The 17,947-nt window shown below is 36.6% G+C and overlaps 1 protein-coding gene across 1 annotated transcript in view; it reads left to right on the forward strand.

The window, feature by feature from the left end:
- Positions 1 to 17,947, forward strand: part of LOC149087604 (nose resistant to fluoxetine protein 6-like) — a 38,453-nt gene that overhangs the window by 3,845 nt on the left and 16,661 nt on the right. Inside the window, exons 2-3 of the mRNA XM_089231532.1 lie at positions 1,092 to 1,300; positions 16,192 to 16,309. Of these exons, the coding sequence (XP_089087658.1) occupies positions 1,092 to 1,300; positions 16,192 to 16,309 (327 nt within the window). The remainder of the gene's footprint in view (positions 1 to 1,091; positions 1,301 to 16,191; positions 16,310 to 17,947) is intronic.

Raw genomic sequence — 17,947 nt, forward strand, 5'->3', positions numbered from 1 at the left:
AAACAAAACTTTAAATTGATCTTTTGTTCGTTCATTTCCCTGTTCTCAGTTAAGAACCGACGCACTAAACAAGCACTTTGTAAAACAAGTCTTTCACGGAACACAAAGTACGCTCAAATGAACAACGGTGGCGGCAGATGGTCAACACCTGCCGCTACGCATGTGCAGCGTTTTGCTTCGCCAGTGTTGCCAGATCGGCCGTTCTGACTTCATTCACTGAACTTTATTGTCAGAGGTTGTATAATAAGTAATACAATTCCAATGATACTTGCTTTTGTCCCCCTTTTAGATTTTTTTGGAAAATGGGAAATTGCATTGTCGTTGGCCAGATTTATTGATCGCTTTGCTACAACTTCATTTCATTGATTTTTCTTTTCTACGAAATTTTGCACAGATTCTCTCTCTTTCTCTCTCTTTCTCTCTCTCTCACATACACACACATTCTATACATTTCTTTAATCTCATCTGAAGTGAGAGACTTCTTCACACTTCTCTCTTCCTCAGACGAGATTCCGTCCATGAACCCTTGTTGTTCTGATTCTTGAATGCCATTCTCATTCACTTCCAGTCTCACGTGTTCCACAAGAGCTCGATCCCTTCGACAAAGAGTGGCTCTTGTTCAAGAGGTAGCCGCTCAAAGTCAGGTTCAATAAGGCAATCAACTCACAGTTTTCCGAAGCAAATTTTAAAAAAAATACTTCAAGTGCACCATATATGCGTGGTTACGAAAATTCTACTTCTAGTTTCATATCCTAAAGTCACGCTCTCACGTGTGTTCATTTTTCGAGTGAAACACGCTGACCGGAGACTACCCAAAGTAATGGAGAGTATTACAACCCGAAGAATATTACCCGAAATTCCACAGTATATGTGTGGACGAACCATCAGCTCAGTTGTGATAACGTGAAAATAAATAAACAAAGCGCACTCGTTAACCGAGTCAAAATTTGTTCAAAATTTTTGCTCGTTAAACGAACGTTAACCAAAGTTCCACTGTACTGTGTTCAATAGTTGAACATATTCAAGTGAAAAAAAAAAAATCTTGTATAAATTCTTGTAAATTATACGAATCGTCTTTCACTATATTACAGTGTTTGGTTCATCTGGTGTCTTTCCCGGTGGAATTGGCAGTGGTATAACATATGGCAGCTACGACGTCTGCGTTGATGTTAAAGGCAAAAAGTCTATCGTTGGCCAATACTGCACAGTAGAGCTTACGCTACCTTTTCCGAAGGTCGGAGCATATATTGTTCGCAACAAGGACGTACCACTCCCAGAAAATTATACGGTCCCACATTCAGTAAGTACCTTCACCTTATTAGTTCTAAAACACATAATGAAAATCATTTAATATACAATATCTTCCCCTTTCCCGGGCAGTCACAACACCTTCTACTGTTGGAAGCCTCCACGCTAAGTTTTGACCTGAAATCGTTCATTTTACCTATAGCCTGTGGATATAGCAGTCCGACGTATGCGAACTCTACCTGTTTTTGCAGTATATCCAATGACTACATGTGAAATGTACCACTTCAGTGACGTCACGCGCTTCGGGAGGAGGCTTTCTGCTATAGAAGGTGTTGGCAGTGCCCATATGGGAAAGGTATGCAAGTTCCAGAACTTATTAATGTAGGAAATCATTGAACTTCTGACATGCGTATAGGTTTTGAACTATCAACGTATAACAAAAAGACGTATAACATTTTACTGGAAAACCATTGATCTTAGAGGCATATTTCCAATTAGACAAAAGTATCCAAGGAACGTGTAGTACTCAGATACGCCATTCTTGTTGCAAGGAAAGTATAGTTATTAAAATTAAATTTAAAAAAAACGACTTTTTATACCGTCCCTGTGTGCTAAAAAACCCAGTTAGAGAGTCGTTGCCCTGTGTCTCCTGATGCCAACCAAAAAAATTCCACGTTTCTAATTGCAATACTCACAGAGATATTCAAATAAAATAAAAACGAAGAAAAATTAGGAAAAAACAGCTTTTTGAATGCGGGTAAAACGGCCTTTTCCCGCATTTTTGACGCTGTTTTTCCCCAACTTCCCTCCGTTTTTTTTTATATCTCAATGAATATTGCACTCGGAAACGTGGATTTTTTTTTTATTTGGCATTAGGAGAGACAGGGCAACGACTCTCTAACTGGGTTTTTTAGCACACAGGGACGGTATAAAAAGTCGTTTTTTTTTATTTGAATAAATATACAACCTCTGGGAATATGAATGACATATCTGAGTGCTCTATATTATGTTACTGAAAAGATCGAAATTTGCCAATTCGAGACGGGGCCCGAACACTTCGCGAATTGACCGCAGTTCGGGCTTTGGCAGTAACGTGTACACGTTATTTGCATACTTATTATAATTGGAAATACGCCTCTAGGATCAACAGTTCGCTAGTAAAAATCCATACGCCCTGTTACCTATGCACCCTGTACATAATCGAGGTAACAGCACCCTGGGGTAAATCGAGAAGCTATCCATACTTAGAATAAGACAACCATAAGTATTCTTTATGGGTATTGTACAGTATTTTATCATGTGTATATATTGATTATAATTTTTATTAATTGCAGTTTAAATTGGGTTGTATATTTTTGAAATACATGACATCCATATTTTATGGGCATCTTTTTCTCTGCCATCTCGTTGGGCATTTTGCCTGTTGTGGCGTTGTATTTGTATTTGCATACATACATATCAACAATATTTATGACACACACGTCTGGTTTCTGCAATCTCGTTGAAGCTGAATTTCAATGCCACTGCACAATCAAATCGATTTTGTGCTGGAATTTTTAACATATTTCACAAGATACGATACAGGGTTACCATCGGTCTTTCTTTTAAACAGAACACACAATTCCAGTCTTCTATCATTGGGTAATTGTAACCGTTTATTAACCCTTTCAGAGATAAGTGAGTTGTGCCGAAAGTAAATGTATGTCTATACATGACTGACACCAGATAGTTTGCGTGCGTATCTAGTGTTGTGCAGGACGTTATTGCTGCCATCTGTACTTCGAATTGTGAGTGAAGTGGAATGCTTCAATGTTTGAATATTTGTGCAGTTGTATGCAGGACCAGTATGCAGTATATGCAGTATATGCAGTTGTATGCAGGACCAACTAAGCTGGACCAAGAAGGGCTCCAAAAGATAATGTTTCTTCTCTTTTTTTTTCTTTGAAAATTACGAAGAAGCGGGTGTCAGAACTTGCCCGGATGGCATTTTTGTATTCAGCACTGGTTGTGAGATTTTTTGCGAGACTTTTTCTACGAAGCGATTGACTCACATTTACGTCTTAGCTGAAAAAATAACAGAAAGCCAACTTAAACCAACCACCGCTGCGCTAACGGTTGAATTCCAGTCCCTCGTAATGCGAATTCCTCACGATGCCTACGTGACAGCACATTTATACAGTTACCGGGGAGCAGAGGCAAAACCTAGACTGCCCCACCTCACAAAAATCCCTTCTATTTAGGAATGATGGAAAAATACAGAACGCGGAGATCTCGAGTGTCCGAATGCATTTCATTCCGTGCACCGCCCAGGCTCTATCGACCATTGTCAATTTTAGCCATTGCCCGGATGAGGGGCTGGGCGATGTCGGGTGCTTTATTATGCATATAAAATATAAAATACATGAACATTGAATATAAAAACACATTATTAAAAAAAAAAAAAAGTATATACAGATTTAAATATTTCTATTATACAATTTATTCCGATGGGCTGTTCTGATGTCCTTTCCAGCTTTATTGAGCCCGAGCCCCCTGTTCCTCTCTGTGGCCAAGCGCCAGGTCCTGGACCCATGTCTTCCCTCGTTGGCTTGTTGGCTAGTGTGAGCCCTTCGTGTCACATTGGTCCAATCAGGTGCCAGGTCCTTCAGCATGAGGGGAGGGGGTTGTTCGATTATTCAAAAGCTCCTCAGCTTTTGGTTGGGTGCTTCACAGTTTAAACACTGATCATTGGGACTTTGTTTCTTGATTACTCTTTCACTGGATCATTCTATTTGAAGTCAGAGTCAGAGTCTTCCCATATTTCGACCGCTTCTTCTCTCTCCGATTGCTCTCCCTCTGTGTCGTATTCTGTCCGAATGCATATAAGATCTTGTGCTCGTGCTTGGCATGTCATTCAGAGTTTCTCTCCAGAAACATACCGTGGGAATCCTCCGAGAACAAAGAATGGCTACTGGGAATGCAAAAATCGACAAGAATCCATTGTAAATGCATAACTGTACCCCTGATGAAACTGACTACAGGTTAAAAACTTTCCTGTCAATTTTGACGAAAAAAAAATCTATAGCTTGAAAATTCCTCAAATATGACCGATCGTTAAAAATTGCTCAAAATGTGACCAATAACTCGAAAATGCACAAAATAGGTCTTGTAAAAAAAAAAAAAAGAAATGTAATGAAAATCTGAGCAATAATAATATGCATTACATATGTTTCGGTAAATGCGATGAATCGTTTTTTTTACATAATAACTGGTTATTATGCATACTTACCATCTTGGTAAGTTTGATAAAATACTCAAGTGTCGTTGGTAAATTTATAAATACTTAAAATTCATCGCTTTCATCTCTGATTACGCATAATCCCCTTCTGTAATTGGTGAATTTGATGAATTTTAAGAAAAAAATCCAATTTTGTCTGATATGTGTGATGAATATTGTCGGTTCCCGATATAATGATACATTGCATGTATGAATTATTACATATAGTATATCCTATAGTAAGATTTATCATGTTTACCAACGACGTGACACTTAGGCATTATGTATAATCACCATTAAAATAATAATTTTTTATTACTTAAATTTACGAATGACGTTTGGGTAGTTTGTATAATCGCCGGTAAAAGTGATAAAACAGAAATTTATCCCACTTACCGAAATTCCGGACGATTATGCATAATAAACGGTTATTATGTATAATAATATCGGATTTATCACATTAAGCGCATATAGTATATTATACACTATGTGTGTGTGTATGTTACTGCCAAAGCCCGAAATTCGGATATTGGCAGTCCAGTTCGCGAAGTGACCGATGATTCTTGGTTGAGTCCGATGACAAAAGACATGTTTGGGATCATCGTGAAGTTGGCGTATGTTTTCGTGATAATTATGTTACCGCTAGTTATGACAACCCATCAATCAAACCGTGGTCACGTTGCTATATATAGACATGTATCACACGTTGGTGATTAAAAAAAATGCATTTGGCTCTATCGGGCTGCCTTACATCAGGCTTTGGACAAGGATCTGCGGCCACATCACGAAACGGCCTGCCAAAGTCCGAATCATTTCTGCAATTCAGACTTTGACCAAAACTCTTGGCCAATTCCCGAAATGGCCGGTGCGAATCGGCCGCACTTCGTTCTTCGGAAATAAGATATACATAGTGCAGTAGACTTTTGGTAACTCGACATCCCAAAAGTATCGACAAACATTTCGATTTAAGGGGATGTCGGATTAGCGGGGGTTTCACTCTATATTTTTGTCCGATCGCTTTTGTGTACGTAATATACACATTCGAACAATTCCATTGAATAAAATGCTAATTCTCATTAATTTTGATTTGCGGTTGTTTCATAATAGAATCAAAACGTATAAAAATGAAAAATAATCAAGTATATTTTTGGATATGAGCAGTGAAGTTATCCTAAATAAATAAAACTCTCTTTTCTAGCTTGAAAATTTTCTATCTAGCTTCCTCAAACCATTGTTCAAAAATCTCTGATGTTATCCATTCCTTTTTGTTGTCATCATATTCCACAGGAAGAGTTTTAACATTTTCAAAAGCACTGCCATTTTTGTTTATTCTCCGATAACTAATGGTTTAAATTTTTCCGACCCGTCTGAGAGTTTTCTGTCAAGAGAACTGTCAAACGATCTTTGTGTTCTTTACATCCTTCACATTTTTCTCCTTTGAAGGCAAGAGTTTAGTTAGGCAAAAAACCGAAAAAATAAACCTGTCTCATTACAATTGAACACATCTGCATCTTTATACTCTTCTATCATTGGTTTGAGAATATCATTCTTATAATTTTCAACAATTTCGTGAGATGCACAGATACGCTCTCGCCACAAACTTTCCTAAAAACAATCCATGACGTTCTTTGAATCTGGTCAACCATCCACTGCTTGCAGCGAAATCACCTTGATTGAGACTTTTTGCGAAATATTTTGCTTTGTCTTGAATTATTGGTCCTGATAATGGGATTGAGTGAGATCGAACGGATTTGAATCACAAAAGAGTTGCTTCTTCTACATCGACAAAGTCTGATTTCTTATGCGTTTTCTGCTTGGTTCATAAGGAGATTCAAATTCTAACATGTTGCTGGCAATGTAGCATTCAAATTCAACTCCATATTCTTTGGTGAGTTCACTCTGAGTTTTTTCCTAATTATAGTTGTTTTTTTTTCAAAACTTCAACCTTTGATTTCAAAGTTGAAGTATGAAGTTCACGTGAAGCCATTGTATTCATGGCAATCGATACTCACGATGAAAACCGAATGCGTCTAACCACAGGCTTTAGCTCTTTTTCTTTTACTCCTTATCCAAGAAATCATTCCAAGAACACAACTTTCTAAAACTGAGTTCCGCCAAAAACATTCTCCACAACAGACAATGTCAAAATTCCCAATAGATGAGATTTTTATTCCTATTGGATGTTGAAAAGAATGAAAGACCTTTCCTATAAACGCCACTAAAATGATAAGCCGGTCAAGAGGTTTCAAACATTCATTATTCACAAGCATGGTCCACCCGCCCCCAACGCATAAAAGGGACCCATCATAGACAAACAAAAGATTGTCTAAATACCCACGAACAATGTCGAAATATTCTTATAACTGGTAACAGGCAATTGTAAAAACCAGTCGTGGTAAATGGACCAAAATCTTTGTCGACTTAAGTGGAGTTAAGCCAAACATGTGTCGACTTAGAGAGTTTCCCCCTACATTGAAATTAGTATTGTTCCAACCAAGAGAAAAAATAGATGTCGAGTTATCCACGTGTCGAGTTATCAAGATTCCCACTGTGTATAAATAAAATGTTTATCCTCTTTCCTTTTGAATGCACCTTGAAATCCTTGGTATGAGAGCATTATTGCATCCCATATAGGATGGGACGTTATTTGGCTAATCTCTATAATCGATTTATCTCTCTTGGCAAATTCGATTGACAGATTTTGGTAACTAATACGGCTGACGTTTAGTTAAGGTCTCAGAAAAAATGTCAAAAACAAGATAAGAAGGGATAAAGAGTTCAGTAAATTATAGTTTACAGTTAATGATTGTTGACAATCATTTCGGAAAATGATTGTTCATTTGGAAAAATCCCCCCCCCCCCGATCCTAATGAGTTTTTCAAAAACCAATCTCAAATCGTTTCTTATTCTTTCAACTTGAGAAGAAAACAAAACTATTACTGAGTTAACGGGATAGCTTTTTTGTTTTACCCCTACTATATTTTTGGCAATGACACACAACTTTGTACTTAATATTTTCAGATACGATAATTAGCTTGAGTTAAATTGCCTTTTTCAGGAAAGTGGCTTTTATAAAAGAGTATTAACTGCTCATGGTGGCAAATTTCATCACAATACGACATTTTTATATAACGACCACATCTTATTTTACAAGGTGTCCTGTAACTTCTGATTCGGCCTTTGTCAGACGTTTTTGTAGAGGTAAAATTCCAATTCGAAAAAAGGTTAAAAGACGCTCAAAAATTGCCCTCCACCAGTTTTCAGAGTAGAAAATAGTGTGTAACAAAATAAGATTTTTACACGGTTCCCTTGTTCTCTAACTTCCAACTATAAAGTTGCTGCTCTGTATCTCTTGAGGTCAAGCAGAGAGTTTCACGTAACCGAGTGTGATATTGGCTGAGGTATTTGAAATTTAATGTCAGAGAAAAGTTATGAAAGAACAGCAAAAACTAACGGACAACGCTCCTTTCCCCTCATTTGTGCTGTCCTTTCCCACTTTGCACTAGTTTCGAGAGTGAAAATATAATGTCATAAAATGAAAAATCTTGTTACGGTCCCAATGTCCTCGAATTTCTGATTAGAAAGCTGTTGTCCTAACTCTCCTGAGGCCAAAGAACAAAAAAAAATCCTATGTTTTTCCAAGTGCCATATTCACAGAGAAATTCGAATTCAAAGATTTAAGCAAAGTTGAGAAAGAACAGCTTAAAGTAAGGGACAATGCTTTTTTTCCATATTTATGCTGTTATTTTTCAAATTTTGCTTCATTTTTGAATTCAAATATATCATCAAATGTTGCACTTGGAAATTTGGATTTTTCCTTTGTTGGCCTGAGGAGAACCAGGGCAACAACTTTCTAATTGGAAACTACAGAAAAAAGGGCAGTATAAATTATTTCATTTTATTTTATCACACACTGCATTTTCACTCTCAAAACTGGTATAGAGTGATTTATTAACATATTTTGAGCATTTTTAAATTAGAACCATGCCTCTACGACGAACGGTTGGTGAAGTAAAGGCCGGATTAGGACTTACAGGACACCCTGTATAAGTTTGAACCGTTATCGCCAAGATTAATATAAAATTCAAAAGAAAACCCAAATTTTTTGTGACGCATTCAACGAAAATAAATGGGATGAAAATGAGGAAAACAGAGAAATATATGGGAAATGTCTGGTAGTAGACCTACATTTAGTAGATTGAAAATTAATAATGATGATTGTGATGATAGACAGGAGTTGAGATTGCTTTGAAAGAAAAAAAAAACGTATGCATAATACATATTTCATATCATATATACTTCTATGTACTTCTGGGACAACGCAGAAATTGGCCGGGACAGTGATACAGTTCCAGCTTCCTCGGCCATTTGGTCACACTTAATGTCAAATTATCTAAACAATGCAACGCATATGTGCAATGAGAAACAAAAATGTAGAGCACATGAGTTTTTTTTTTTTATTTGTTAAACGCAACGATTGCGTCGTTTATACTGAGGCAGTGACCACATTATATTTGTTTCAAAAGACATACAAAAGAAAGTGCTTGCAAAAATATTCATATGATATTCAATATTCAACAGTCGAATATTGAATGTAATAGTCAATATTACCGTATTTTAAACGTCTATAAGGAGCCCTTTTTAAGGCCGAAAATTGGGACCGAAAAATAGGAGGGGTTTCTTATACATGGATTGTACTAAATACATATTTTTCAACTTTTCTCCAAATTTTAAGCCCCCCAAAAAAAAAAAACAGAGGATTCCTTATACGTCTTAAAATACGGTTCCGAGCATATGGAAAGCAACATATTAATAGCTTGAAAGTAAAATGTTTTATACCAGTGTTTCGCTCCCAAATATTTTGATGTCACGGGCCCCTTGTATTGAAGGTGTACTCTGTGCGATCCGATCCGTGAATTTGTGCATGCAAGATAAGGGAAAAGAATGCGGTCTTTAAAATCACAGAGATAGTTGGGTCGCTATGCAAATTATAGACAAAAAAAACAATGCCTTTTGGATTTTATGGAAAGACGGCGTTGAAATTCACCTTCTGACGGTACTGGGGGGGGGGGGAAGGAACATTGGCTTTCACTACGGTAACGTGCTCTGTGCAACCGTGCTAGCTCTTGAAGGGTATCATTTTCAGTATTTGCTCCCTCTACAAGAAATCACGGAAAGATCGGGCATTGGCTAGCAATTTTAAAACGGAGTTGTGTGTTACCATTACGCAAAATGGCCGCCCGATTCATGAACCGGCCTATTTTGGCTTTGGCCGGAACAGATACGTTGCCTTTTTTGTGTTTTTACTGTCATTTATTTCAACTCAATTAGTAAGTACGGTTAGCACTTCTTTAATAAAATAAAAAGCCATTGTTTTCACTATCTTTTTCCGCATTTCATTTTTCATTCCATAATTTAATAACTACAAATTAAATTTAATGACACTCATTTAACTGATGAAGCGACCGATTTCTATAAACGAGGAAACTTGCTCTTTTTTCGTTTCGTTTTAGAATTAATGATTTTTCAATAATATATCAGCAATCTAATGTTTAAAGGAAAAAATCATCGTGTAAAATCGTTTAATTTAGTTTGTTATGCAACTTCATCACGTTCTCATTCTTCAATTTTTCACGTTTGGCGTTTTGTTTAGTAACGAGAAAAAGCAAAAACCTTCCTCAGGCAATTCTAAGTTTGAGGATACTTTTAGGATCGGAAAAAGTGAACAATATATATTATTCATTGATTAATTACTCAGCATTGTCAAGCGGACAGGAAAAGGAAAAAAAGATCATTATATCCTGGCATTTCCTACAAGCACGATGGCTCTATACATGATGAAATTATGTTATATTTACTACTTTATTACGTACTAACTGCGCATATTCGTTACTAGACTCACAAATTTCCACCACAATTGACCCGTTTAAAACATCTTTTAAATCGAGTAACTATGCACCTTAGATTGAAAGACAACCACAATTTTTATAAGCAGTGTATTATATTTTCCTCATAGTTCTCAGTTTATCGGAAAAACTTCTATATATTTTGGGTTGCGGTATTTTTAGATACATTCGTCATCCTGATTTTAACAGTCATTTCTTTCCCTCTCTAAATTTTTTATAAGCCACCTCGTTGGACAGTTTGCTGGTTGTAATTTTTGAATATGTATTTGCATTAGAATTGTACATGCACTTCGTATGTGCAGTCATTGAGTACTTTTTATTCACTCTGTATGGTGATCTTAGTTCGATAACAAGATTCGTGTTATAGCATCGACTTTTAGAATTTAATAACCGCATTGCTGATTTCATAGAAATTTTATTTCGGCTTGCATCGAGGATGCGTTGTTTTCCGACATTTATCTATAACGTGAATGAGAAGTGTTCTGAGCACCGTGTCTTCAAATATAGATGGAAATTCTTTGCGATTACATTGTACAAACTTCGAACATTCTTCTAGCAATTAGAGATTGCCTTAAAAGCTATGCGATGTTTTCTAATGTGGCATTTGTTCATTTCGATAAAAATAAAATGAATTCATCATTATAAGTACCCCTTATTCTTTAAGGTATAGAATATCGTTTTTTTTAGGCACATGAAACCATTGAAGAAGTCAAAGAAAGAGCCTTTTTCTAAATGTTATGTCTGGGTGAACGAGAAAAGAGAAGTCTGCTGCCTCCATCGGGAAACTAACCCCCAATTCTCTCGATATCCGGGCAAGTGCGCGATCCATATACAGGCTGTCTCAAATTGTTTGCACAGCGGACATCTCTACAACCGTTGGCTTTAGAAATATGCCTTCTAGTATAAAAAGTATTCAAAAAAGGCGTACTGTTAGTCAAATTTGTCTTAAACATCCCAAGAAAAAAGGAAAAACATATATATTTCCTATACATAAAGAAATAGAAAAACAGACATTTTAGGTATACTTTGCGTGCTAAAGCTTTTAACTAGTGAAATTTGGCTGTCAAATATAATTCATAAAAATTAGATGCATATGCACGCAATATTAATTGAAATGTTTGGCATTGAAGTTTTCAGCATTTATCGGCAAACAATAAAAATGGGAGATAATTTGGGAGTAATAATTTGCGGGCGGACGGACAGACAGGAAACAGGTGAACGGGAAAAATAATCTGTGGATCATCGAAAAATAAATAAATACGAGAAATAATTTGCGGTCCGGCAAGTAGTCAAAATATTGAAAAAAATTGAGGACCGGAAAAAAAAATTGCACAAGATAATTTGCGGACTGGCAAGAAATAGATCAACGGGAGAAACTATTTTCGGACTAATAAGGAATGAAAGAAAAATGGATAAGTTATGTGCGAACCGGCAAGAAATATAAATAAAATAAAAAGAATTGAACAAATAATTTGAAGACAGGCAAAAAATAAACAAACGGGGAAGTAATAAATAATGGGAGAAGTATAATTTTGCCTTCAGGGAAAAAATAGTAGAGATAATTTGAGGGCCAACAACAAAATAAATGAGTAGAAGAAACAACCTGAGAAACGGCAAAAACTAAATAAACGGGAGAAAATATTTGCGGACAGATAAGAAATAATGAGAATGCGAGAAATTATGTTCAGACTGAAGTAAATGAGAAAAATAATTTGCAGACACCTGCTGACGGCCACGACAGAAATATGAACTGATATGGAGACATTATATTATTTAATTGGATCTGAAATTATGTAGCTGATATGTGAATTTTTCTAAATATTCCGTGGACCGGCAGTAAATTTCCACAGACCGGCACCGGTTGGAGAACACTTTTCTACAGCAGGGTTTTTCAACCTCAATTTTTACATGACTACTTTCAGAATGAAGCAGACCTGCTCGTAGTGCCACGGCCGTCTTAGCACATGTGTCCATCCACAGCCTGAGCCTTAATTGCGTAGAAGTGTTCCACCACAATGAAATTTGATGGTATTTTTTTAAAGTATGTATTGTTCGAGAGTATGGGAAGGGTTATATACGGGTACAGTCAGTCAGATAGGAGGCTACTGGTACTGCTAAAATGATCCTGCATTGAATCAGCACCATATTAATGCATGGGTCTATTCAGGAACGGCATTGAGCCTGATACGAACAGGTGTGGTCCAATATGATGGGATCTAGTACCATGATTTGCGAGAGTAAATAAATACGTAACTTACGTATTGCAGCTTACGTACATAACGTAAGCTGTTGCTTCCAGCTAAGTAAGGGGCTCCAGAACGTCTTGTTTTTTAACCGAGGGCCCATGGTGTTGAGACAGCACTACTTAGAACTGCTCACGAAAAAACTCACTGAATCAAGGGTTGAAATTTATCGTCAGTATCAATTTTCTCAGAAAAATAAATTGAACAAGTAAGAAGGGTCCCGCTCCTTAATGGAGGGAGGAACCCTGTATAAGACGGGGTAGGCACGAGAATAAAATAATGGTTAAATGGGCCGGATATGATCCAAAAAAAATGTTAAGAAACACTATTAGAAAGTGTATGACTCATGAGTCATTGTGATTTCATTTTAGAAGTTCGAGACATTCCTCATACGCCGGAAACGATTGACTCATATCCTTTCAAGCAGATGTCAACTGTTTAACATCAGGAAAAAAATTATTATCCTTATTACGTCCCAATGATAGCTCTTTCACATCCATTATTTATTTATTTCAATTCTTGTGGAAATGTAAGACGTTTGAAAAAATTACCTTCAGTACGTGGGCTTCTCGCCATAAATCATGGAAATTCGTATCTCTCATGAAAAGACTAAATATGTAGATATCAGAATGCGGCATAACACCAGTATCATCAAAAGAGGATGATGAAATGTCTTCAGTTTCTATTCAGTCCACGGTGAGAACCGCTGTGATACGATAAAGATTCAACTCCGATGCATTCTCTTAGGAAAAAGGATGATAACATCACAAACCATTTTGCTATCTTAATTTACTTGTTTATCGTATAATTGTCAAGTTCAATAACTTTTAACTGATCATAAAAATAATTGCATAGCATTGGAATGATGATATCAATATAGTTATTCCAGAACACCTAGTGAATTCTCGCCAAATATCGTCAATTCATATCAAAAATATCATTCTTAACGAAAATATCGTACTTTTTCTCCAAATATATCCTATCTACAATCAATTGTCAGGTCAGATTACTCTATTTATTTATTCATCACTTCAACAGCAGAAAATCCAATTACAGCAAATTATTAATATATAGGTAATAGGTCCTTATACACCAGGGGTGTGCTGCACAGCCTTCGCAGTACGCGGGGCAGATATCGCGGGCCAGAAACTTGTATATGTAGGGTGACCAGTATTTTACGGAGCAGTCCCGTAATTTTGGTCGTTCCAACTTTTCCATAAAATAATGTCTTGTTTTTTCCCTTCATTATTAACAAGGTTTACTTGAACTTTTAATGTCAAGAATCGATATTAATTTTATGACTTTACTTGCCTCTGGAATTTTTTTTTAGATGTAATTTGCAAATTTCGTTGCCTTTGGCAATATATATATTTTTTTGGCTGGGATTAGCAACTATAATCCATATAGATTGGGATTTCCCGTGTTATTATAAAGAAAATATATTCAGCCTAGACATTTATCGTGTTGTATATATTGACACTTCTCTACCGGAAAATTTTTTGCTGACCGTGTGGAACCTCTTGGCAGACCGCATTTGGCTTGAGGGTTAGAGGTTGTGTTCCGCTATTACACACCCTTTATCTTTTTAACCGTTAGTTACAGAAACATACTTTCCATTTAAAAATAATAGCATATTCAATTATTGAGCTAATTTTTGATACGGCATTTGTTTTATTAGGTGCCCGTATATGTACTGAGATATGGTTAAAGTCCTAACGTCCCGCCCCTCGGGGCATACGCTGTGTTTACTAAGATATATATATATATAATTCTCTGAATCAAGGGTTCTTAACCTTTTTCAGCCGTGATCCAAAACCAACTACAAAATGAGCTTCGCAACCCATGGGACGCAGTCAATTAATTTATAACAGGTCTATGAGTGGATTTGTGCGACTCATTTTCGAAGCCGCTCTAATCTAGTTTCGGTCGTGATGACAACCACCGCACTCTAAAACTGTTCCCCTGCGCTCAAGCATTTATCTAGAAAATTGTTACACTGTGTGCTACTCACTGTTATTTTAAGACGTATAAGGGACCCTCTGATTTTTAGAAATCCGCTGCCCCAATATACCCTAAAAACCATTAACATTTCCTTTGGGAACATGAAAGTGGGTTTTTTTTGGCCTAAAATTTGACTATTTTAATCTACTCACAAACGTTTAGTTTTATGGCAGTTATCAGAGCCATTGTATTATTCGAAAAACAATTTTTTGAAGAATGACTTCATCCCTCTCAAAAAATTTTAAGGGTATGAACGCCATAAAATTATAAATTATAACCAAAAAAAAAAATTGACTCGGTACTTTCTGGAGAACAAAACAAAATCACTAATGCTTATCTATTAACTCTATAAAGCTGGCGTTGGGAGATGCAAATAACATATCCTGATTGCCTTGCAAAAAAAAGTTTTTTTCCTTTTTCCTGAAAAGTGTGGGGGGGGGGGGGAAACTCGTTCTTATATCTCTTTCGTTTTCCGGATATCTGTGTGGGGTTAATATATTTTTAGCATTTCCAAAAACGCCAAGTTATACGTTTGGTGTACGATTGGTGAATTTGGCAGGATTTTGAACTGACTTCATCAAGTTTTTAAAGCTTTATAACTAATGAATCATGGGTCAGATGAAAAAAAACTGAAAACACTTTTCCATATTAGTTCTTCACACGGAATCACATGTATAATTACTGGGCAGTCGATAGTTGCCACCCTGTATATATATATATATTCCCGTGTAAAAGTATCGCCAAAGAGAGCAACGGGCCAACAACGGTCCAGATATTCAATCATTACACTGCACTCATAGTTTGAAAAAGACATGGCAGCACTGAAAATCCATATCATCAGATACGCACTTGGATCGTTAGTTACGTATGCACAATTCCGGTACAACTCAATTGGCAGTACGATGGGCAGGAGTTGGGATTGCTTTGAAAGAAAGAAACGTGTGCATAATATATTTTCCATAATATCGCAGTAGCTATATACTTCTGGTACAAAGCAGAAATTGGCCGGGACAGCGATACAGGTCTATCTTACTGGGACGTTTGGTCACACTAAATATGAAATTATCTAAACAACAATATTGTATCAATACGCTATTTTGGGATATCTGTCACGTATAAAATAAAACATACATATTGATAAAGATAAACGAATTGTAATTTAAAGTATAAATAACGTGAGCTTTCTCCTATTTGAGACGTATCATAATGAAATTATGTGTTCGAAAAACATCGTTTTTCACATTTAATACTGGTTTTATAATGCCTGTCTTGCACTCTCGAAACTTTAATGTTATCAGTAGGATATTTTAAGTGCGTATTAGAAAAAAAAAATTCCTTAAATTTCTGCGCATCTACATTTATACAAAACTACACTTTCTAGCTCATCTTGAAGCCAACAACCTCGTAGGAATGAGTCTAGAACAAGGACTAGTTCAACGTGAAATAGCGGTGATGCCACCTTTACTTCAGAAAACTGACCATATGATGAGTATTAGCTGTATAATGTATCACTAAAAATAGTTAATTTTATTTTCAGTTGACGAATTTAATGGTTGAAACTGTACATCCATATTACTATTTTGCATACCTCATCGTGTCTGTTTGCATACCGTCGCAATGTTCCGTTGATGATGTCCAACAAACCGTCAATAAAAGTAAGATAATATTTTCAGTTCCTAGTTTATTGACGTAAATGTTGGCAAGAAAGCATTTGAAACCTGTATGAAATCAGCGATTCGACAAGAACTAAGACTTAAATATGCTTCATTTTCGTATCAGTCTATGTGTAGTTTAACAGTAAAATATATATCTTTTGAACAAGAGAAAAAAAAATAATTATATTTATATATGGAAAATTCAAAAGATTCGTAAATTACCCAAAGCCGCTGCAGGGAAATTAGTATGAACGAATGAGCATTATTTAAAAAAAAGTTAATTTTTTCAATCATTCTGACTCTAGAAAAGCATTTAGCAGTGAAAATTGTGTGTCATACAAGTAAAATTAGTAACAACGTCAGTGAAATACTGAATTCAAATAATATGCCTTTATTACACACGCACGTGATCACTCACCGTCGAGAGACAGAGGAGAGAGATCTAGAGAAAAAATCCGCCTTCCCTTAAAGAGATAGGTGGTTCAAGTTGTGATTAGATAAGGACTCAGTCTTTCTTTAAGGCAGTTATTTTCCAAATATGATATTCCATACTTCAAAATGAGCCCCAACCTTTTTAGAGCGCGACCCCTTCTTTTGACCGATAAAACTTCATCGTTGAACGACTTTATCAGCTGACCATATGTACCGGTACATTCTGATTTTTTTTTATCAGTAAATGTGCTGTCCTGGAAACCCTTTCCGGGACGCTTGTTTTGATTTTAATTAGGCGATATTGATTTTAATGATATTCAATTTATTATTTTAAGTATAATAAATATTTGTTTTATTTTTTGATGTAATTAGTGTTCCTTATGCAAAGTGTGAGTGCAGTGAGTAGCCTTGTTTTTCGTGTACAGGGTGATTAAAAATAGTTTTATACGATTTGAAAATAATTCTACTATACAAATAGTTAAAAAAACGTTGACACATCCCCCCATATTCACATATATTACTATATTACACTGCTGGCCACCCGAATTGTAACACCAAGAAAGACAAGAGATATCGCAACAATATTTATTTTGTAGATAACATGTTGACCAAGCATCAAATGATTAAATTTATAGACTTCTGTGAAGTGTGGTTCCTGCCAAAATCAGTAGCCAGAGTAGCCGCCATTGTTGGAGATCACCGCTACCACACGCCTCGGCATTGATTCAAAGAGACTTTGGATGTGTTCTTGGGGTACAGCAGACCAAGCAGCTTCCACGCGTTGCCAAAGTTGATCTGGTGTGGCAGCTGGGGATGTAATCTGGGTCAATCGTTGAGCAACCATGGACCACATGTTTTCCATCGGCGAAAGATCCGGAGAGCGAGCTGGCCAGGGAAGCAATTCAATCTGGCGATTGACGAAGAACCTTTGGACAATGCGTGCCACGTGTGGTCGCGCATTATCCTGTTGAAATATGGCTGTGGGCAAGCCCTGAAGGTAAGGAAGGACAACTGGCTCCAACACCTCGGAGATGTAGCGCTGGCTTTTTAAAGTACCGGCAATGCGTACTAGAGGAGTGTGAGAGTGATATCCAATACCGCCCCATACCATAATACCCGATGCAGGACCAGTGTGGCGGTGCATAACGCAGCTGTTCAGCATCCTCTCTCCACGGTGTCTCCAGACTCGAATCCGACCATCGTGGT

Source organism: Pholcus phalangioides, unplaced genomic scaffold, assembly GCF_987345545.1.
Source record: "Pholcus phalangioides strain wild (caught in Gottingen) unplaced genomic scaffold, Ppha-v1.0 ptg000004l_1, whole genome shotgun sequence".
Lineage (NCBI taxonomy): Eukaryota > Metazoa > Arthropoda > Arachnida > Araneae > Pholcidae > Pholcus > Pholcus phalangioides.